At 42.0% G+C, this 22781-nt stretch overlaps 1 protein-coding gene and 1 long non-coding RNA gene across 3 annotated transcripts; one reads left to right on the top strand and one right to left on the bottom strand.

Moving 5' to 3' along the window:
- Nucleotides 1-5: 5 nt before the first annotated feature.
- RAB5A (RAB5A, member RAS oncogene family) lies at nucleotides 6-19723 on the bottom strand. Of its 2 annotated transcripts, none has more exons than XM_080975095.1 (6): nucleotides 19451-19723; nucleotides 9882-10132; nucleotides 6209-6360; nucleotides 5474-5596; nucleotides 3402-3495; nucleotides 6-1465 (listed from the first exon to the last, which is right to left on the bottom strand). In XM_080975095.1, exons 2-6 carry the CDS (start codon nucleotides 10042-10044, stop codon nucleotides 1350-1352), a joined length of 648 nt encoding a protein of 215 aa, XP_080831221.1. In that variant the 5' UTR covers nucleotides 10045-10132; nucleotides 19451-19723; the 3' UTR covers nucleotides 6-1349. The 2 variants fall into 2 exon arrangements, with proteins under 2 accessions (XP_080831221.1, XP_080831222.1); XM_080975096.1 differs by lacking the exon at nucleotides 19451-19723 and adding an exon at nucleotides 18792-18816.
- Nucleotides 18958-21706, top strand: LOC308459621. The gene is made up of 3 exons (XR_013978233.1): nucleotides 18958-19313; nucleotides 20976-21053; nucleotides 21200-21706. It is a non-coding gene; the product is annotated as an uncharacterized lncRNA (long non-coding RNA).
- The last annotated feature ends 1075 nt before the right edge of the window (nucleotides 21707-22781 follow it).

The raw sequence follows: 22781 nt of genomic DNA, 5'->3' as shown, positions 1-22781 counted from the left end.
TACAATTATTTCCTTTTTTATACCACTTTATTCAAACCTGAGCACCTCAATATAAAACTAAACACTGGTGAACTGTCATTTTCCTTGCTAAGCCCAATTACTGCAAATTTACAATCTGCACATGTAAGTTTCTGCTAGCAGTTCAACATTTAAATAGATTAAATCATCTTTTCTGACACTTGGTAGATTTCATATAATGAAAATAACTAAAGAATTAGTGCAATATACTGGACAGATCAAAATAAAATGGACTTTGGAAAACAAAGTTGCAGATTTCATTACAGACAGACAGTAGTACTTATGTTACATGTACAGGAGCATCATTTATTACTGTTCTAGCCATTAAGGAAGAACTTAATCCCCTTGAGATGTGGGGAAAAGAAATGTTAGCTCTTGAAAGTAACTGTACATATTGTATACTTTTAAGCAACTCTTAAATAGTACAGAGTATTAAACAGATGTAGACTACAATGCAGTACCCTATTTACAGTACATTAATATCCCAATTTAAAATCAAGTTGAATGTACATAATTGTTAGTGCACTGACTGATTTTATTCTTAGGGGAAAGATAATTGTGTTATGGTCAACAGTGATTAAAACCAAAATCACAATATCTAGTTTTTGTTGGACATGTCTCAATAGTTTATGATGAGGGAAATTTTGCATTAGATGTTGAATTCATTAGCTGTGCCATTTTATAAACAGGGAAAAAATTGAATTAAACTTGATTTTTACTTTAAACTGGGTTGACACATTTACATATAGTGGAACAACTAAAAACCAATTGTTCTGCAAGCACAGGATCCATAAAATTGTTAATGCTGCACATATTTTGCAGTTACATTATGGAAATGTGGAATGTATATTTAAATGGTAGATACCCACATAAACAACATTTTGCATAAATACTGTGAATAAGCTTATAGGATCTTTAGAAGGTGTGTTATAGTTAGGGTTTTCCCCCCATACCACAAAGGGAGAATCCCAATTCTATTTCACTAACAGTAACCAATATCCAAAGCTTAAGGAACTAACCAGTTAGCTGCAGACCCATGGAGTAGTTCAGTCTCTATCCCTAATGACATGTGATACAGTTTATAAACCTTTCAACTGAAGCAAGTCTATCCAGCTTCCATTTCCCCCCTCTTTTGCTGAAACGTAACAGCCAGTGATACATGCATGTTATTAAAAATTAGGACAAAGTCGTTTCTAATACAGAATGATTATTTTGTAAGTCTCTTCGATTTTGGAAGCTGTATTGGGCCAGGTTAAACACTCCAAATTCCTTCGTTATTAACAAGTTAGGAAGCAGAAGAATATTCAAGACAGTTTAAAGCAGCTGAAGGTTTAGTTACTACAGCATTGACTCTTAGTTGGTTGTGTTGGTTCAGTAAGATCTACTCCTCTTCCTCGGACAGAGTTGGCCCCTGCATTCTGTTGTTCATTCTTCGGCAACTTTTTAGCTGCAAGGAAAGGTAATTTTTAAAAACTAGCATTAAAACTTTTTCTGTAAGCGTTTCCTACATACATCCGCATCTAATAAATGACAATTCTATACAAGCACATAAGGGTATGCACGGGATCCTAAGTAAAATCAGGCCAATTTGGAGAGGTATGTGACTCACTGCGCCAAAGTGAGACCGCTCTGAATCACCCCCCAAACCAAATCAGGGACCTCCAAAGTCACCTGGACCTTAAAAACCTGCAGTGTGTCTGCAGAAACCATAGGGTGGTATACAAACCTGCTGTTCTACTTGTACAATGGAACTTTTCCCTTTCATTTCCCCTTCAGCCTCAAAATCTTGGGGAGATTTGGGGGCATAAGGGTGAAGGAGAAAACCTACTGAACACAATCCACTTCTCCCAAACCTTGCCATGTATGGAAAACATCAGGGCTGGGAGAGACAGTTCTTGTGGCCGATAGGGGAGCTTCTAATCAGAGGGAATAAATTTACCAGGCCTTTGAGGAAGAGATGATGAAGCGATGTACAATATTGTTCCTGTCTGTTCTGTACTCTTTTGCTGGTTCTGCAATGGTGCTTGCTTAGAAAATTCTAGATATTCAAGTCCTTCTGCCTCTGCGCCACATGCCCATATTCATGTCAAATCAACTTTGCACTTAATAGTTTCTGTGAATTTTGGTGCCAACTGACCAGAACACAAGCTTAAAGTCTGTCTCTCTCTTCCCCACCCCCCCATCCAATCTATCCTAACTATAGTTCCTGCATCTATCTTGCTGGTTACTCTCCAAGGGGCACCATTGATACACCATTTTTTATACTAAAATGAATTGCTGCCCACAAAAACCACGGAGTGGGGAAGCCTGCTTTCATCCCACCCACCCCAAATCAACTTTTCAGATACCTAGTATAAAAACTACTCCGCTCTTCTGAAATGTGGCGGGGTTTTTTTTAACCTATAGGCACTTCTCTAATGCTTGCTATTTTCCTACAAATTGCTCACAGAATAGGGGAAATTAAGGAAATGCTTTTTTAACCACTGCCTACTCCAAGGAATCAAATAAAATGAGGGCAGAATAAAATGGAAAACATATATGTGACTTTCTATTTCACTAGCTCCAATGAGCAGAGGAAAAACACTGTACTCTTGGCTTATCCCACCAGTATGGAGAAGTTATCCCGCAACGTGGACAATGTGTTTTGGTTCTGTTTAAATCAAACGTGAGCAAACACAGTGTCTCAATAAAGAAGTTCAGAGTTTATCTGGATTTAATGAAAAACGTGTGGTGGTCCCCACAGGCAACAGGCTTTCCCACCCTGCTTTCCACAGCTGCCCTATATGCTCTATAAAAAGCCACTAATGAGGGTTCGGAAAACCCACAAAATGTGCATACAATGTAGCCTGCAACCATATAAGGGCAAATCAGCACCTCAAATGCAAAAACAGCAGAAATGCCTTCCACATTCAAGGGGCATTAGGGATTTAAGCCACGGTTTAGTAAAATACAAGCTGACAACATATACTTCATTCTGCAGATGATACAAAATGTACTGTTTTCTGGTAGACTCAAAAGAATTGGGGGCTGAAAACCAGTTGTGTCATAACTCTGAGGTCCTTAAATCTACATTTCTTTTCAATATTCTGCATTCCCCTGATATTACTAAATAAAGCTTTTCAGATTTGTACATTCCTTCACAATATTCTAATTTTGCTCAACACTGCCATTTATCTTGTTTGTTCATTGTAAAAGGTCAAACAATGTATGATTTAGAATGGCAAAAGCTTACTGAGTAAACAAATCAGTGCTCAGAAACAATGGGTCCATTAAGCACTACTATCAGATAACTTGTTTGGTGAATGCTATTAAGTCCCACACTCTTCAATGAAGCACATACAAACATGTTTTAAAAATGTACCTTCCATTAAAGCTTTACTTACCAATTGCCATGAATATTTCATTTACATTCATTGATGTTTTAGCCGACGTCTCCATGAACAATAAACTGTTGTCATCCGCATAAGACTGTGCTTCCTGTAAATTAAGCATACCAGTTTATTATTTCTTCATATAGTTGTGGACTATACACAGCATTTTTTTTTTGCTGCCAGCTTAGAATCTACTTTTCCTTTTCAAAGGCTAAATGTCACCATGCCAAGTTTGATAAGCTCTTTTCCCTGCCCCCTAAAAAATAAATAAATCAGTCTTTAGGGTTTGAAAATGCTACTGCACAAATCTGTACCAACACAAAAATACTGCAAATCACAAATCTAAACAATTCTGGTGTAATAGAAATGACAGGTGAGTATGAAAATGTGCAGCAATTGTGGGAATGAAAAATAGTAGTAAAACTTAAAAAACAACCAACACTGACAAGTAACCTTTCCAGAACCCAGAAAAGCTCATCATCTTAATGCTGGAATCTAGAGCTATAGGACTATGCAGTAAGATCAGTGTCAGTTATTCAGAAATCTTAAAATAGGAGCAGAAAACAAGCTTTTCATGAATGCAAAGTCTCTCCACACTACTATTTTTATTATGGAAAAGGCATGTTATGATCACAGCAACTTTAGAAGACAAAGACATCATTACAGTGCTGCCTGTGTCGGAAAACATCCAACTTGCACAACAGGACTTCAGGATCCTCTACTTCCTGCCTCCAATCCTCTACTTCCTGCTTCCAACCAAAGAAAGAAGTACCTTTACATAAATTAGTTATCTTTCTGGCTCAGAATGCATCTTAAAAGAAATGCACTTTGCAGAGTTAAGTGGGCCTTCACTAAAATACAATGAAAGAAAAACCAGCTTATGCTGAATAACACACCATCCATGAATATCTTCAGCTCCAAAGACAACGTAAGCCTGGAGCAGTCACTACTTGTGTCAGTTCTGCAAAAGTCATGTTTCTAACATTTGTGGCTACAAATACAGGTTTGGAAAGGAGACTGAAGGCTAGCAGTAACATTATCCAGAGAGGCAAGTCTAAAGTCAAACTAACTATTCTCAACATATAAATATTTGACAAAACACTGAAATTTTTCCTAAAATTGCCCATTTTAGGAAAGAATATTGTAGAAGACACACAACTTGACCACTAGCAAATTTGCTATTTGCTAAATTCATGAATATATTTTGCATGTATTCAAATTAGCAACGAACTTGCATTTCTCAATCTAATGTTGATGCTTCCCTCAGTAATAAATTGTCCACCCTTCCTTTAAAGCAGTTAAAAGAAGGAGCCATATAAATGCTTACATAGGGAATGAAAGAAGGATGTGCCCCTCCCATAACCACTGTGTGTGCAGGGACATTTTCCAGGTTTTTATGGCTTGAAATTTTTCAGAATAAGGCTCAGTGGTAGAGTATCTGCTTTGCATGCACAGGGTCCCAGATTCAATCCCTGGCATTCCAGTGTATGCACTGGGGTAGCAGTATCAGACCCAACCAATATTGTTTTCACTAAACATATTGCGTTTATATTCAAATTAAAAGTTAACACACAGGTATTTCCCCCCTTTTCCATACATTCAATAACCTTGTTAGGCAGACTGTGATGTTTAAACAGGCCCACTATCTGCTTCATGAATGAATGGAGCCTTAACTCCAGATCTTCGTACAAACATAATGTTCAACTTACCCCACTGCAAACTGCCATCCCTTCTAGTAGCTTCACAGGAGAACACTATACTCTTTAGATCTGCCTACACCATTATATATTGATTTATGTGAGAAAGAAGGTTGTGCTGCCCCCCTTCACTTGTAACATACACATAAATTATCTGGTAGAATAAATCCTTAAAACAGCTTGCTTTCTAAACCACTTGCATTCCCAAGTTTGTGTGTGTGGTTTCCAAAGCTAGCGAAGTAGGAACAACACAAGTTAACAAAATAAAAGGTCAGTGCTGCCAAAGACCTGCAGCAAAACAATAGCATGACTGAGGGGGCTTTAAAGTTCTGTATAATATTCCAGAAAAACCAGAACTTCTGATCAAATATAAGAGACATAACTTACCTGAAAATCTACAGCCCTTTTGTTAGCTAAATCAGCTTTATTTCCTGCTAAAGCTATTACAATGTTAGGACTTGCTTGCCTCTGGAGTTCTTTTACCCAATTTTTTGCTCTTGCAAAGGATTCCTGTTAATCATTTAAAGAAAGGGAAAAAAGCTCATTTATTCTTTTCCACCTTCATTGGTTTATACCACAATCAGAATTTAGAAAAAGAGCAATGGTGGGCGCTCATTACCCAAAAGCACATTATAATACTATCCCTTCTCTCCATACCCCTTTTGTTACAACAATTTTAATTAGCAAACCCCTAAATTTTACTTATATTTACTTGAGGAGGAAATCCTCTTTGCATCAATTGAATTTTGAAGATGACTAAAGATTACTATTTAGATAAAGCTTCATAATGCAGCCTTTAAATTATGATTATTTTACTTTATACAAAATCAAAACAGGATTCAACAAATTTAAAATAGAATAAAATATGAGTTTTAAAACAATCCATGAAACTCTGCTAAAGAATCAACCTACATTATGAAAGGTATACCAAAAATATAGTTATCCCAAAACAAACAAACAAAAACAAATCAGTCAGCCAGAAACTGGCCGTAAAATGAACTTAGAACATAAAAACAGAACTATTAAGAATTTCCCCTTTTAAAAAACAATTCACGAATACCTCAATAACAAATGCAACACTAAAAAACTAAGCAGATTCATTCAGTTTAGTTCACACATTACCTCGTTGGTAATATCATATACAACTATAGCTGCTTGGGCTCCTCTGTAATACATTGGTGCCAAACTGTGATATCGTTCTTGACCAGCTGTGTCCCAAATCTCAAATTTTACTGTTGTGTCATCAAGACATACGGTCTGTGTTAGAAAAGCAGCTAAAGAGAAAAGAAAGCAATAGGATTTGTGACTCTACGTATGCTCATTACTTTTTATTTTATCTGGAAACCACTTAACGTTAAAAAACATCTGAAGTGTACAACATACAATAAATCACAATCCCACATCGCAGTAGAAAACGAAAGAAATGTTTTCATATGTAGAACATTCTTTTTTTCTTTTCTTTTTTTTGCCAGGAGATGAATATAGTGAGTGGAATTCAGATGTTGACTCCCAACTCCCATCAACTGCAGTATATATAAGCAATGGTGAGGGAAAGAGGTAGCAAAATCACAAGAGCCACAGATTCCCACCCCCAATGCAGCCCCCAGTGCTACTCCAAATCAGTTCAGGATCTGCAGGAACAGATTTGAAGGGGACACTGTGGGCTGCAGGGAGGAAGGAGCAGTAGGGGTAACAGGTATGCAAAATTGTGGCTCTCCAGATGTTAGAAACTGAGACATGAAAGCTAGGACCTAAACTGCACCTAGATGGTTATGGATGCAACAACGGAATGTCTAGGTGTGCTTTTTATAACGAGAATACAAAGCTGGAAATGAATGAATGAACTGAACTAAAATCTTATGTTCATTATGTACAGTGGTGCCCCGCAAGACGAACGCCTCGCAAGACGGAAAACCCGCTAGACGAAAGGGTTTTCCGTTTTGGAGGCGCTTCGCAAAACGAATTTCCCTATGGGCTTGCTTCGCAAGACAACAGCCCATAGGGAAATCTCCGGGACAGCGGGGAAGCGCAGCGCGTCTTCCCCACTGTCCTCGGACCTCCTCCCCCGCCCGGCATCGGAACGAAGCTCCGATGCCGGGCGGGGGGGGGAGGAACGCCTCCTCCCCCCGCCCGGCATCGGAACGAAGCTCCGATGCCGGGCGGGGGGGGGGGGGGAACGCCTCCTCCCCCCGCCCGGCATCGGAACGAAGCTCCGATGCCGGGCGGCGGGGGGGAACGCCTCCTCCCCCCGCCCGGCATCGGAACGAAGCTCCGATGCCGGGCGGGGGGGGAACGCCTCCTCCCCCCGCCCGGCATCGGAACGAAGCTCCGATGCCGGGCGGGGGGGGAACGCCTCCTCCCCCCCGCCCGGCATCGGAACGAAGCTCCGATGCCGGGCGGGGGGGGGGGAGGAACGCCTCCTCCCCCCCGCCCGGCATCGGAACGAAGCTCCGATGCCGGGCGGGGGGGGGGGGAGGAACGCCTCCTCCCCCCGCCCAGCATCGGAACGAAGCTCCGATGCCGGGCGGGGGGGGGGAACGCCTCCCCCCCGCCCGGCATCGGAACGAAGCTCCGATGCCGGGCGGGGGGGGGAGGAACGCCTCCTCCCCCGCCCGGCATCGGAACGAAGCTCCGATGCCGGGCGGGGGGGGGAGGAACGCCTCCTCCCCCCGCCCGGCATCGGAACGAAGCTCCGATGCCGGGCGGGGGGGGGGAGGAACGCCTCCTCCCCCCGCCCGGCATCGGAACGAAGCTCCGATGCCGGGGGGGGAGGAACGCCTCCTCCCCCCGCCCGGCATCGGAACGTAGCTCCGATGCCGGGCGGGGGGGGAACGCCTCCTCCCCCCGCCCGGCATCGGAACGTAGCTCCGATGCCGGGCGGGGGGGGGGGGAACGCCTCCTCCCACCGCCCAGCTTCGGATGGCTTTCCTGAAGACTTGGGGTGGGAGGAGGGTTTTCCTTCCCACCGCCAACATTCAGAATGCTGTTCTGAATGTTGGCGGTGCGGAGGAAAAACCCTCCTCCCACGCAAGCCCCGGGAACAGAGGGAAAGCGCTGCGCGCCTTCCCCTCTGTTCCCGTACCTGTCCTGAAGGCTTGCGGTGGGGAGAAAAGCCCTTCTCCGCACCGCCAGCCTGGCAAGCGGTTTCCCTAGGAACGCATTAATTGATTTTCAATGCATTCCTATGGGAAACCATGCTTCGCAAGACGAAAAACTCGCAAGAAGAAAAAACTTGCGGAACCAATTAATTTCGTCTTGCGAGGCACCACTGTACATTTTTATGGTCTAGTCGTCTGAAGACTGCAAAAAACAAAGCCAAGAAAAAACAATTAGGTAGGATACTACAGTTGCTCTAATCAGGAAAGCCTGGTCACATATACAACATACAAGCCTTAAGTCTGAGAGGTATGATGGGTTCTTGAAACAGACAAAGCCTTCTGGCAGAGTTTAAATATCTTGGGAAGTACAAGTTAGCCACAAATCACCTCACAAATGCTGTTGTATATCGTAGAATCATAGAACTGTAGCGTTAGAAGGGACCTCAAGGATCATCTAGCAATACAGGAATATGCAGCTGGTTCATATAGAGATTGAACCTGTGACCTTGGCGTTATATAGTGGTTGGCATACAGAGGGCAGCACAACAGGACTTCAGACTTACAACTGTTTTCAGGAACACAATGAACAGCATACCAACAAATGCTCGACCTGAAGCAAGATGAGTGCCACACCCCTTAGATGCCTTTGACTGGACTCAACCATCCAGGGGTCCTTTACCTTTTTTTACAGGTGTTAGGCAGCATCTAGTTTTAAATAAGCTGAATACAAATTAAAGTAGATATGAGCTCATATACCCATGCCACAACTAGCCCAGATCTTTATGCAGAAGCTGTAGTTCCTCAATGAAGGAGGCAACTGCTTTTAAAAGAAAGAACAATACTACATTTTGCACACAAAGCACCACCTCACACTTTACTAGGAAATTTTCTATCTTACTATCTATGAGTGAGCTATTAAACCCATTTACCCCTGTCTTTCAAAAACTTTAATGCAAGTATCTGTTGTCAGCTGTAGATTGGCTTCAACAACCTGGCGCCCTCCATGTCTTCAACCCCGCAGCCAGGACACACTAGGGGGCATCACAATGGGGAAGAGTGCTGTATGTGTACACCTTGATTTCTACACAACTCAAGCTTACACAAACCTGTTACAGCAGAAGCTTAAATAAAATTAAAAGTTACCTTTTAATCAACAGAAAAATTCAAGAATATGCAATATTCACAACATAACAAAAATATGGGACAAATAAAAATAACTAAAGCACTGGATAAAATACAACAGGTCCGCCTTGCCATCAAAACAAGAAATCGTTGATGGAATGTCCCCCACATTAAAATCTGCTTTGGATGGCCTTCTAGAGCAAATTTGGTGGCATGGGGAGGATTACAGTGGTGCCTCGCAAGACGAATCCATTCCGCGAGTCTCTTCGTCTTGCGAAGCACGGCTATTAGCGGCTTAGCGGCTTAAAGAAAAAGGAAACAAACTCGCAAGAACTCGCAAGACGTTTCGTCTTGCAAAGCAAGCCCATAGGGAAATTCGTCTTGCGGAACGACTCAAAAAACGGAAAACTCTTTCGTCTAGCGAGGCATTCGTCTTGCGGGGCACCACTGTACAGCAAGGGAGGAGAGAGAAGGGGGAGTTTGCTTGTGCAATGTTTGCAGCAGTAACAATTGACAGCAGTAACAATTCCCAATAAATATACAGTAATATACATAGATACAGAACATTTTCTCACCTCCAATCGTACTCTCTTGAAACTCATGAAACTGGCCTTTTACAAAACGAAGCACCAGACTTGATTTGCCAACTGCAGATTCTCCCAGAAGAACTAACTTGAACTGACATATTTTATTTCCAGCATTAGGCCCATTGGGTCTAGTTGCTCCTCGGTTGGCCATGTCCAAACTAGAAAGGAGTCCCTTGTTTCAGATTCTTAAAAAGACGATTCCAGGATGTGAACCTCGATGTGCCTTCAACTCAAATAACCTGTTTCACAAAACAGTATTCAGAAATTAGTGACCACATTTTTGTTGTTGTTAGGCAATAAAATTGTTAGGCACATTTGTTAGGCAATAAAATATATCCATCCAAATTAGGTATGCGTCTACTCCAGGGGTGCCCAAACCTTTTTCAAAGAGGGCCAGATTTGATGAAGTGAACATGCGTGAGAGTTGTTGAGCTTTTTTTAGGATTGAAGTTGTTGAGGGGGGGAAATACTACCACGGGGGCCGGATTAAATCGACCGGCAGGCCGGATTAGGCCCCCAAAACGGACTTTGGACATGCCTTGCCTTGCCTGGTCTACTCTACTCTGTTCATGTTCACAGCAATTCATAAATTGACTGTTACATTTTAGCAGTCCTCAGAAGAGAATGATCCCCCCCCAGCATAGATAGATTATCTCAATTATGCTGAACATTGTATCCCTCATAGTAGATGGAATTAAGGTTCATCATATAACCATAATGTGCCAACTAACAACCTCACAACTAAGGAAGCTCTTGTGACCCGTTAACTATTTTATTCACATTAAAAATAGCTTCAGGCACACTAATGCAGACCTTGACTGTCTCTGTGGATAGCAGTGGTGCCTATCTGGTGGACTCCACAGGCTGTATTGTCACTGGGACTGGAATATACAAAATAGCTAAGAAATCTTTCTCTAATGCACATGTTATAGCACTGACCATTTCAGCTTGCCCAACAACAGAGGCTGATGAGTATGTGCTAGGAATAGGGTAGAATAAGGAGATAAAGAGTTGGGTAGGTTGGTCTGGGAGTCTCTCATCTTTTGACAGGCTGAAGTCAACTGACCATGAACTTCAATAACCCAGCCCTCTACAAGTGGTATTCCAAGGGAATGTACTTGGCAGAGGACCAAGAATGTTTATGGGAGGACCAATAATGTTAAGGGGGGTGGATGATCTGTTAATTCCCCTCTCCTTTGGCCCAAATGTGGCTCAACCTGAATTGCTATGCCACACCATTTATCAGGTCTCTTTGCAAGTTGATCCAACGGAGCTGGTTTGCACAGGAACTTATCAGTTGCTGCAACAAGCCTGCTTTATCGTAGATTTCAGACACAGCAACTGCTGGGTTTTTGTGTACTAACCAAAAACCCTGTCAGAGACATTTGGCGAAAGACTTGAGTAAGCAGAGAGATAGCAAGTTTTTCACTGACCACATTCCCTCCACCCCCTGCGTGTTAGTACAGGTTTCCAGTTTGTCTGCTACAATAACTCCAACTGAATTCTACCTGCTCTACATAGCAACTTCTACAGAAATACCCACTTTCTCCCCTAACTCATCAGTCATTGTCTACCCTCTGGTTACCAATTCTCACGCATGCCCCAACTTTAAAAAAGATAATTCACAAGAATAATAATTTGTTGATCTAAGAAACAGTATCAAATTCAAATCCTAATTGTTTTAATGCAGCCTGCAACTTTAAATACTGTGTGAACCAATATATAAATTGTTTCTGCAATATATTCACAGAACGACAACAGTTTCAACAAGTGTTTGTTCAAAATCCAGATGATCACATTCAAAGTGCTTCCACAAACATGCTAGGAGGGAGTAGAAATAGTTGCCCCTTGCCCATGAATATTAGGTGGCATTTCCTAAAGTGTGGGGGGCTGCCACATTTGTGTGATGACAAGCATTCTATATGTCACATCCACACAGTAACCCTGCATAACAGTCACAACACAATCCAGATCAGGATTCTAACTTGTACAGCAAGTCTCCACACGTACGGCAGAATGCCTGCCACAGACACTTGTCCTCCAACATGTGGAGGGCAGCAAGAACATGAAAAATGAGGTAGAGCCAGCTAGTCATTCTAATTGTACCCCTACCTACATAAGGTTTCTTTATGATACTATGTCACTGCAAACAAGAAAATGCAAGGTCACGTTTAACATGTCTGCCAAATTTGAAAACAGCAACCATGAGGACCAAGCCCATCCTCGCTGTTCTGTGGTGCCAACAAGGTTCTCGTCTTTGCCTAAACCCAGCTAATATTCACTACCATTATCATGTGGACTGTGGTATGCTCTGGATCCTGGATTGGTCATCATCAGCTACCTTTTAAAACACACACAGCTATTTGTGACTAAATATTCGTGAGGATGGAAGGCCCATTCATTGTACTTAAATCCTGCCTACTAACTGAACTTGCTGAAGTGGTTTACAGTATATTTAAAATACTTTAAAAAGGCGATAATTTTTAGGGCAAGGCAAAGGTGTATATGGTTTTATCTCTAGTTCTTATATATTCCAATTTCACTATGTAGCTGAATCTCCTAGAAATTACTGATTAAGAGTAGTTGGATATTAGGTCTCACATAGGCCAGGGCTTCCTCACAGGACTGCTGCTTTGGTCTCTCACAGCTTTTCTCTGTTGCTGGGTATACAAACTGCTGTCAAAAAAGTGCTACAAGCATTCCCCTAGTTCTAAAATCTTTTAACTGCCACTCTGATGCTGAACCTCTGGACCACAGCAGGTCTCTTAGGAAATAATATTGGTATACAAGTGCCTAAGTAGCCTGATGTTAAGTCCTTTACAGCACAGAGTTTCCTCATGGGACTGCTTATGTCTCCGACAGCCTCTGGCGGTAAATGCTGGAAGGACACTTACCATTTAAACATTTAATGCAGTGGGACATAGTCAGAGTCAACATAAACACTGCATATAAATCCTGTCTGACTGCTTAAGAATTTCCTCAGAATTATTCCCTGGATCGTCAACTATTTCACATCCTGTTCTGCATTAATCAGGCCTTACTCAGCTCAGTGGCACCTTTCTATATCCTGGACAAAATGAAACTGATACTATACTGAAAGGATGGGTGTAACAAGACTCTGGTTGCTTCTCCACTTATCGTAATGGTTACTTGTAACTTTGAAAGAATGAAATGGTTTCCTCAACCTCAAACAACAACATTTTCCTTTATATAGCTTCATCCTTGTCAAGCAGGTTAGCAAAACCCAGCTCACCTGAGAAACATCTATTCAGCTCCAACATAGAAGTTTCCCACTAAAAACATGAATAGCTTAGCTGTTTTCTATCTGGATTTCTAGACCATACTACAAATTTCTATACTAATACAGATAATAATTTTAAGAGCTCAGAGTTTATTGTTTGACAAATGAGTACTGCAACATTGGAAATAGGGCTTTAAAAACCTATGGTATATGGCGGTATATAAATTCAATAAATAAATAAAAAGATATCTTGCTTGCGTGTATGGATTTCAATTAAGACTGCTATAAGTCTTACACCTAAAAGTTTGTGTTGCCTTATTCATTTCTACTTTCAAAATGCACAAAACAAGCTTACACTTGGAAGGAGCAATGATCAGCAAATACTGCAACTTGAGGGGTAAAAATAATAATAGATAGTATTCAATCCTCCTAGTTATATAGATTCTCAGCTGTGGGTGCTCTTGGAGCCATCACTGAATCACAAAGTCCAGACTGCAGAAACATACTTTTACACAATGTGCCTGGTGAATGGTTGTGAACATCTCTAAGATATGGATTAGGTCAACAATCATCATTCATAGGTCACTAGTTTGGTGTAGTGGGTAGAGTGTTGGACCAGTACCAAGAAAACCCAGATTCAGCCTCCACTCAACGATAAACTTACACTGATTAAGTTTGAAGAAACAAGGGCTGAGAATGGCAACCCTGTATGCAGCCCAAAGTTCTGATAAGGTGAAATAAAAATGTAATAAGTGATGCCTTTATAACCATGAGAATTGACGACTGTAGCTTGTTTTATATGAAACTGCCCTTAAAAACCATTCCAGTCCAACCCTCTCGATGTGGACAAGTTGCTGAGAGTACACCACCCCATGGTTCATCATCTGTACACAGTCCAGTGCCAGAAGCTCAGATATATAAGCTAGGCACCAAATGGCTCCTTAAACAGGTTTACAGATGCCAAAATGGAATAGCTATTTGCCAACCTGGGGCCAGACAGCTTGAAAACCGTATTTTTCAGTACAACTTTTTGGTTCCTGAAATTCATTCTGATTGTGCAGATAAAATATAATGGATAGAATTCTACAGGATCTGTTGCTAGTGTGTGAAAACTGACAAGAGCCAAGGATCCCCAGGCATGCACCTCCAGATAGCGGAGTGTTCAGGCACCACCATCCTGTCATACGTTATTGACACAAATCAAGGTTCATGTTTTGATTTCAAGTAATATAACAAGCTTGAATCCTATTACTACCTTCTGCCCTTCGCCTGATCACTGTCTTAGCTTACATACAACATACATCTAACAAGTCCGAATACCACATAAAAGTAGCATTCCCAGTGGGTGGAAACCTTTGTCCCAAGCTCCACCAATGTTCCAAGTGTGCATGTATTCTGGCGATACCATAAAACTTTCTACTTTGGCTAAACTGGTTATTCCTGCAGCATTTTAAAATGCTTACTAAATATTTTACAATTTCTTGCTAACTTCTGTTTCCATAAAATTGGTTGCTCCACCTTAAACTTCTTTGAGAAGGACATAAACCATTATCAAGATACAAAGAATTATGCAGCTAGTGAGCTTAGTACAGCTTGCAACCATAACGCCACCCCAACTCAAATGTCATGTCAAATAAATAGCTTTTAAAACTGAGGGGAATTGCAAAGGAAGTTTGTTGTAAAGCATGAAGAGCAGCTTTTATTATCACAAGCTCCTTTCATGAGCCTAAGCAGCTATTTGAATACCAGGCAACTTAATTTTATTTATTAAATTTTAAATGAAGTGTTTAGTACTACATTTCAATCTTTTATAGGAAAAGTCCTTTAGACAATTTCCGCAAAAAAAAGAATCAATATTCCTTGCATTTATAGAAGTCAAATGTTAGATATTTTAAGTCCTGATAAATTAAAAGAAATGTGCTGATTAAATGTTTTAATCTTTATAATGCTCTGACTTTAATAAGACTATATATGCTTACTTTTCTTTATGTAGCTCCTCTAACAAAAATATGTAAGTCTTAAAGTGTACACAAGATAAATATTAAACAATGGGCAAACCTGTTGCTCTTCTTATTTTTTAACTCAATGCCAAAATGTAAACAAGGAAAAAGAATGCACCAACTTCTCTTGTTTGTTACAACTACAGAGGCATTTCCAAACATTCCTGAAAAGACGGCCGTCTGCTCCTAACCTATCTTAAAATATTACACCATGTTATTAAATACTGCAGTTTCACCAAATCACTGGATAACAACCACTCAAAATCATTCAAATTCAGTTACTAAATGCTTGCATATCCAACTTTCTCATTTGATGCTTCATTCCCGCTTACCTCAATGAAAATCTAAATGAAATACAGTGGACAATTGGGTTGCAAACGTGATACATGCGGCAGGCACATTCGCAACCAGCAGTGCCGCGTCTGTGTGCGTGCGAGTCGCGATTTGGTGCTTCTGCGCATGTGCATAGCGTGATTTAGCGCTTCTGCGCATGCGCCAAAACCTGGAAGTAACCCGTTCCAGTACTTCTGAATTCAGCGTGGTGCGCAACCCAAAAACGTGCAACCTGAAGCATCTGTAACCTGAGGTATGACTGTATTGATAATCTGAAGGCCAAAGTAAAACATTGTTCATATAGTCACACCCCGCCCCCCGCACAGTCGTGATTTACAACCAACTGCCCTATGAGCAGAAGAGGGAAAACTACCCAAGCAAACACTGCAATTATCACCAATGATTGCTAATACTTCAGCTTTTGTGCTCCTGGTTATACTTCTTTACAGAAAAAATAGGGATTAAAAGGGGTTATAGATTCCCCCTGCCTTCTTTAGGGCTGGGCGATATCAGCTTTTCAACACTGCGGTGTATCACCAGTCAAACATCGCAGTTTGATGATATACCGTGATGTTGAAAAAACAAGATGCATTGGCCTCTGCCCGTGAGACACCAGGTGACACTGCCCCAGCTCTCACCTTGAGAGCTGAGGTGGTTTCACCCAGATGCTTTTGGGCTAGGACAAAGCAGCTTATTTGAGCAGTTCAGCTGGGGAATGGGAAGGTTCCCCCTCCACAGCTGAGACAGCCCTGGTGTTCTCCCCCCTAGCCCTGGAGTAGGCCGAGCATCTGGGCTCCTTTAACTACTCATTGCGGGGAGCGGCAACCATGCATCAGCTGAGCAGTTTCACAGAGCCCCACCCCCAATCCGCCTCTGACTTGTGGGAGCCTGCACTGGGATGGGGGCTCCTTTAACTGCTTGACTGAGGCAAGGGCTGCTGCATACTCCTCAGTCGAGCAGTTTAACGATGCAGAGGGAGGAACAAGCTGTATTGGTGCCTTGTGCTGTATGAGGGCAGAGTGGGATGATGGTTTCACTCAGCGATATATTGCTGGTGAAACCGCTGGCACTCCTGAGTCCCTCTGTTAGCAGCACCCACTGGAGGAAGGAATTCTTGACTATCTCTAGCAGAGGGTCTCAGGAGCAGTAGTGGTTTCACCAGCGATATACCACTGAATGAGGCCAACATCACGGTCTGCTCCTCATAGTGGTCATGGGCAATATATCGCTCAGGCCTAGCTAGCCATCTTTATTTAGAAATGAATTGTAGGGTGCAAGAGGAATTGAGAAAGAGAAAAAATTACTAGTGAGCCATCCATACCTAACTTAGGTCAGGGGTGCATAACCTGTGGCCCTTCAGATGTTTCTGGGCTACAACTCCCATCAGCCCAGACAGCACAGCCAGTGACCAGGGCTGATGGGAGGTGTGGTCCAACAACATCTGGAGGGCTGTGGGTTGTGTACCCTTGACTTAGATGATGCCCTGAACCCACATAGAGTGGAACAAAATTACAACGTTTTCTAAGACAATGATGTTTCATAAAAAGAAACAAAATATCTGGACTTACAGATGTACTAGTTCTAATTTCAGATATACTTCGGCATTCATATGAATGTCAAACGTTCTCCATATATTGGGAAAATAAATATTTTTATAACGTTATCATGATTTAGGATTACAATACAACTGTCAGTTATTAGCTTGCAAGAGTTTACACTCATTTGCTTATTTATTAATTAGGCTGATGGATAATTGAGAACTCCATCTCTCCTTTGCAAGCTCCCTTAGAAGTAAAAAGCAGGTTAGTAAAATCATTTGCACTTTATAAATGCAATCACCTGGTGGGGGGGGGGAACATAATGTTACCTGCCTCGTCCACCAGCCCTCTTCATTTCTATGCTGGACATGTGATGACTGGGAAGGAAGAGGATTCATGGAAGCCAAGCAAGCTGGTAAAGGAGGAACATGGTATTCTATGTCCCTTCTCCACTTTCTTGCTCTTTCCTGCTGGCCAAGGAATAAGTGGCTTCGCTTCCTTTGTGGCCAGCATGGAGACCAAGCAAGTGGCAGATAAAGGACAGAAGAGGCCATTCTTCCTCCATCAACCCACAGCCTGACCTGCATGGAATATCTGGCAAGTAGTTAAAATGAAAAGCTGCTGTAACTCTTATCAAAATGTCCAGCTTTAATATTAGTTTACTTGTTAATGCAGCATTGAACACTTCTTAACTCTTTTCAAGTTTAAATACATACATGAAAATAATAACCAAACTGTGATAAATCAATCAGTACTGTACAGTACATCATAAAATAGCAGGAGGAGCCTCTGATAATACCATTTCATTGAGGGACAAAAAACAATGGGATTCCTGTGTGTAAGAAACTAGATATAAATAGGGGCCCAAGTTGGAGGGATACATGAAAGAATTTTCATCCAAATTCACTAAAAAGTTGGTGCTATGCAACCTAATCTTATGCATTTTTATTCAGAAGTCAGTTTCAAGTAATTCAGTCTTTACTGTACATGTGATTGCTACCTAAGTGTGTTTAGGAAAATATCATTTGTTGTTTATTTAATATATGGAATTGTTCAGTAAGGTATGAAATTGTAACTTTGTTATTTCTGTGCTTTGTATATGTTCTAAATTATTTCTCAATATTTTAACTCTCAAAGAATTACTAGTTTATTAGAGTAGTGCTTCACATTGTTATTTGTGGTAAATTTTACTGCATACAAAATGAGTTTGTATGGGAAAACTAAGTGCGCGCCCAACAAGTTATCAACTACTCAATACTTTTACATAGATATCTAATGCATTTGTCTGCTGACTATTCACATACACATTGCATTGTAGCTGCAGACTCCTTATTGCACAGAAACAAATCTTTACATAAATTAACAGATTTGAACAGCACAAAGTATCTGAAACAGTTTAAAATAAAGGGATTTCCACTTAAGCTGTTTTAAACATTACTGCACTTTACATGCACATCCCAGACATTGATCAACCAACCAACCAAAGAAGTGGGTGACACATATTAATCCTAAGTGCTCAAATTTAACGATTTGCCTCCAATTCAGTCAATAACTGATGGACAGCTATATAAATGACATAGTAAGGAACTGGAAGTGATGATGTTGTAACTACCTGTGCTACATTCAAATTGCTCAAGCCTTAAATTTTCTTTCAAGATGAAGCCAACGTTAATACCTACTAGTCTCTATCTGCACATGTTAAGAACTGTTCAGGAGATCGTGCCCCCGATACACCTGGAATTGCTTGGATTTAAAAAACACACACACAAAAACAAGTTTTTCTTACCCTGATCTCACACTGCCACCACAGGATAATCAAACCAGGACTGCAAAGCGTCCACAGAGATAAAACAAACAAGCTACTTTCTTAATTCTATTTCCACCTAGACACCTTTTGCACATCAAAATTCGCCACAAGCGTGGGAAACCTGAAAGGAAGGAGTTGCCTTTCCCTCCCGGCCAGTCTGCAGAGCGAAACACGCCGCTTTTTCTTTTTAACTCTTTCCTGGAGAGGCCCCGTAAGCCAGCCTTCCCTCCCTCCCTCGCTTCGCTCTCTGCTAGCCGGGATGGCTGCGTCGCCCTCCCCGCACCCCGAAATCCAACCCTTCAGTCGCTCCCGGACCGGGCGGCCCTCCCCATTCATTCCTCCAGCCGACTCTCCCACCGGCCCCGCCTCACTCGCTGGCCCGGGAATAAGAGGAAGTGGGAGAAACGGGGGCGCCATTTTGAGGGTGGAAAGGAGAATCCGGCCGACTTAAAAACGACGACACCGCCGGATTCGGGGCGCCGCTGTCGGAAGGAAGGGGCGGTGAGGAGAAAATGAGGAAGGAGCGGAAAGCGCGCGCGGGGGGGGGGGTCCCGGCCTCTTTCGTTAAGGCTTTTCCGTCTCTTCCCCCACGCCCCGCCATACCGCACCCCGGCCGGCCGGCCCCACCGAGTCGTTACCTGGCCCTGACGGGAAGCTGCGGCCTCCTCGCCACTTCCGCCCCCCGGCGAGTGTCTGACTGAAGGGGAGCCGGCGAGCGCCTGGTCCTTCCGGTTGCGGGTGGGTAAGGTGAGGGGATATGAGGGCTTTAGGATGCTCCGGTACCTCACGGTGCGCTGAGGCTGCTGAGGGGGGGAAAGGAGGGGATGCGGCCTCCAACTTCCGTCTTTCCCTCCTCCTCCTGGACCAAAACACAAAAGCACGCAACTTCCTGCGCCTGCGCAGCCGCCGCCGCTTGCCACGTCACCGCGCCCGCCCTCGTATCACTTCCTGCTCTGCGCTGTCACGCGACCCCCGACAGGCCGTTGCTGCCGGAGGGAGGCGCTCCAGGAGGGCTCGCGCTAGGGATTGTGGGAGGAGGGGCGCCGAGAAACCGGCCTCTCTGGCTTCGGATGACGTCACGACGCGGGGCCTGGCGCTTGTTTCCCCAATCTCGTTTCATCAGCTTCCCTGGAGGCCCAGCTCTGCCAGGCACCGCCTTCCTTGCCCCTTGTCTCCTGGGAGTCGAAATAGGAACAGCTGTTTTTGTTCCGTGTTTTGAGCTTTGATTTTGGTTTTCCTCATCCCTCCCCGTCTCTTTTTCCTTGTGTGCCTTTTAAAAACAACAACATTGTTTGATAGGGGGACTTGCCTTACTTCCATTGTAAGCAGCTCTAGGGGCCTTTTTTTGGCTGAAGAGCGTGATACAGATGCACCAAATAAATTGATAAATAAAATATCTCGCATCGTGGGGATAGCGTCGGTACAGTTCAGATAAGAAACTTCACATGTCAAAGTACGCCCCATGTTATTTTTTAATGGGTAAGATTTTGGAGCAGGAAAATTCTGGACCTAAATTTTAGGGGGATTCCAGAAAACAAGGGGGGGGGGAGTTTAATGGATATATTATTTATTTACTTAGACTTTATTTCCACACGCACACATGCACACTTGTAGCAGAAGAGGACTGATCATCAGTACAAAATATAAAATAAAATGGTTACCTGTTGAATAAAACAACAATAATTTTAAAAGAAAAAATACAGAAAACTTGCAATATGTAATGCATAACAGTTGAGATAATTTTTACTGTACAGATAAATGGTGAATTGCCTTTTTTTAAAAAACAAACAAACAAAAACCCTTAATGTGAAATATGAAAGCTACAGCTTTACTAAGTTACACCAGAAGGCTGCCACCTTTCCTGGCAGATGTGCTTCATTTAAAGGTAGAAACTGTGTAGGTATAACTTCTTACCAGCATGGACATGCAGTAAAGGGGAGAGCTGCACCTGCTGAATTTTGCTTCCCATGGAATTGGGAGAACTCCAAGATAGTGTCAGGAAATGATGGTGTTCTTAAAGACTGCTGACTAAAAGTGCAGTTAAAGAACATGCTCTTACACATAACTCCCAGATCAGCTGAAAGATTATCTACCCTGTGTACATGAGTAGAAAAGCTTTGCTTCATTGAGACGGTAATGATATAGCTCCTTGTCATTATCCAGGTCATACAGAACACCTACTACATGTATTGCAAAACTCCAAGCAAAAGAAAATAGGCTTTGCAACATTCCTAACTGAATGTAAGATTGCATAAATTGGCAAACTATAAATTGGCAAAGTGTTGTGCAGCCCTAATTCCATGAGTAATGCTTTGTGTTTATAAATGAGGAATCTATAACTTGATTGATTGATTGTAGGTATTTTTATTTGTTGTTTAGTCGTTTAGTCATGTCCGACTCTTCGTGACCCCATGGACCAGAGCACGCCAGGCATTCCTGTCTTCCACTGCATCCCGCAGTTTGGTCAAATTCATGTTGGTAGCTTTGAGAACACTGTCCAACCATCTCGTCCTCTGTTGTCCCCTTCTCCTTGTGCCCTCAATCTTTCCCAACATCAGGTTCTTTTCCAATGAGTCTTCTCTTCTCATGAGGTGGCCAAAGCATTGGCGCATCAGCTTCAGGATCTGTCCTTCCAGTGAGCACTCAGGGCTGATTTCATTCAGAATAGATAGGTTAGATCTTCTTGCAGTCCATGGGACTCTCAAGAGTTTCCTCCAGCCCCCTTCAATTATATCCAGAGTGGTTTACAAGAAAAATAGAATTAAAATGTAAATACCCCCTGAAACATAATAAACTAAATTAAAAACTACAGAAATCACAAAACAACAAAAACAGCAACATTAAAATTGTGCAAGTAATGTGTTGCTATATTATTTTAACTGTATCTTCTTTCTACCATAGGCGCACAAAACGTATTTAGTACCTTCTTTCTGCACTATCCAGTCCCAGGAAAGGTCAGAGCACCTAGGAACTCAGTAATACATTTGTGAACACATGAAGAGGATTACAGTGTACATTGTCAGGCTCAGCCCTGTGAAAGGTTCTAGACATCCCATATTTTAGAACAGAACGGATGCGAGCAGGGGCGGAATGATCAAGCACACACAGTAAACCTTTCACACAAGGAGAGAATTGATGGACGGGGCTAAAATATTGTGGCCATGATTTCAGTGGATTTGGTCTAACATGAAAAAGTTAGAAAGGAAACTGCTAGAAGGACTACTAAGCTGATATCACATAAATAAAATCATTATCTGAGTGGAAAAGGGCAAGAGAGATTACATGTTTCAATAGAGTTTGAACAAGAGAACAGGTTTAAAACAAACAAGGAAAAGTACTTTCTTGACTAGTGGAAATCTCCAACACAATGTCATAACAGCCATATTGAGTTTAGAAAAAGATTAGATAAATCCATGGAAGATTTAAATATCAAGTTATATTGTATAGCACTCACACAAATTATATGCTTTCTGTATTCCCTATCAGTAAAGACAAAAAAATACAGTTAATAGAATATTGGTACCATGTGGTATCAATGCATACTGATTCTAGACATTGTTGAGTCTGATTATGGAGAGCATGCCCTTACTCTGACTTTTGTAAAGCTAACTTCCCTTTGCTTTTGGAAAGTCCCATCATCTTTCCATACTTGGACGCAAAACATGTGTAAATAACTCTTGAAAGAAGATGGTTTTAGATTTCCAGGAAAAATAATTGTTCAATTTAGTGGAATTTCTATGTGGAAAATAATTTCCCTCCGAAATGCAGTCTTGCATCCAGTCTAATATCTTGAGTGCAAATTCTCTCTAAAAGCATCATTTCCCAGGAAAGGTTATCTGAATTGTGCCTCACAAAATATACCCATAGTATCTCAGATAACAAATGAGTTCTTGATTTTAAATGTTCAGCCAGCATGCCGGAGTTCTGTAATGTTTAGTTCAAGTCACGATAATGAACATACAAAACTGG

This window comes from Podarcis pityusensis (assembly GCF_964106645.2).
Source record: "Podarcis pityusensis genome assembly, chromosome: 12".
Taxonomy (NCBI): domain Eukaryota; kingdom Metazoa; phylum Chordata; class Lepidosauria; order Squamata; family Lacertidae; genus Podarcis; species Podarcis pityusensis.
The sequence above is the reverse complement of the archived record's forward strand: the minus strand, read 5'-3'. Positions and strand labels throughout refer to the sequence as shown.

Bases quoted from the DNA above. Each gene is read 5' to 3' on its own strand.
- RAB5A (XM_080975095.1), bottom strand. From the start codon at position 10,044: ATGGCCAACCGAGGAGCAACTAGACCCAATGGGCCTAATGCTGGAAAT. The intron at 5,597-6,208 runs GTAATGTGTGAA...AATGATTAACAG, and splicing joins TATATGATATTACCAACGAG to GAATCCTTTGCAAGAGCAAA. The intron at 3,496-5,473 runs GTAAGTTATGTC...CTTAATTTACAG, and splicing joins AAAGGGCTGTAGATTTTCAG to GAAGCACAGTCTTATGCGGA.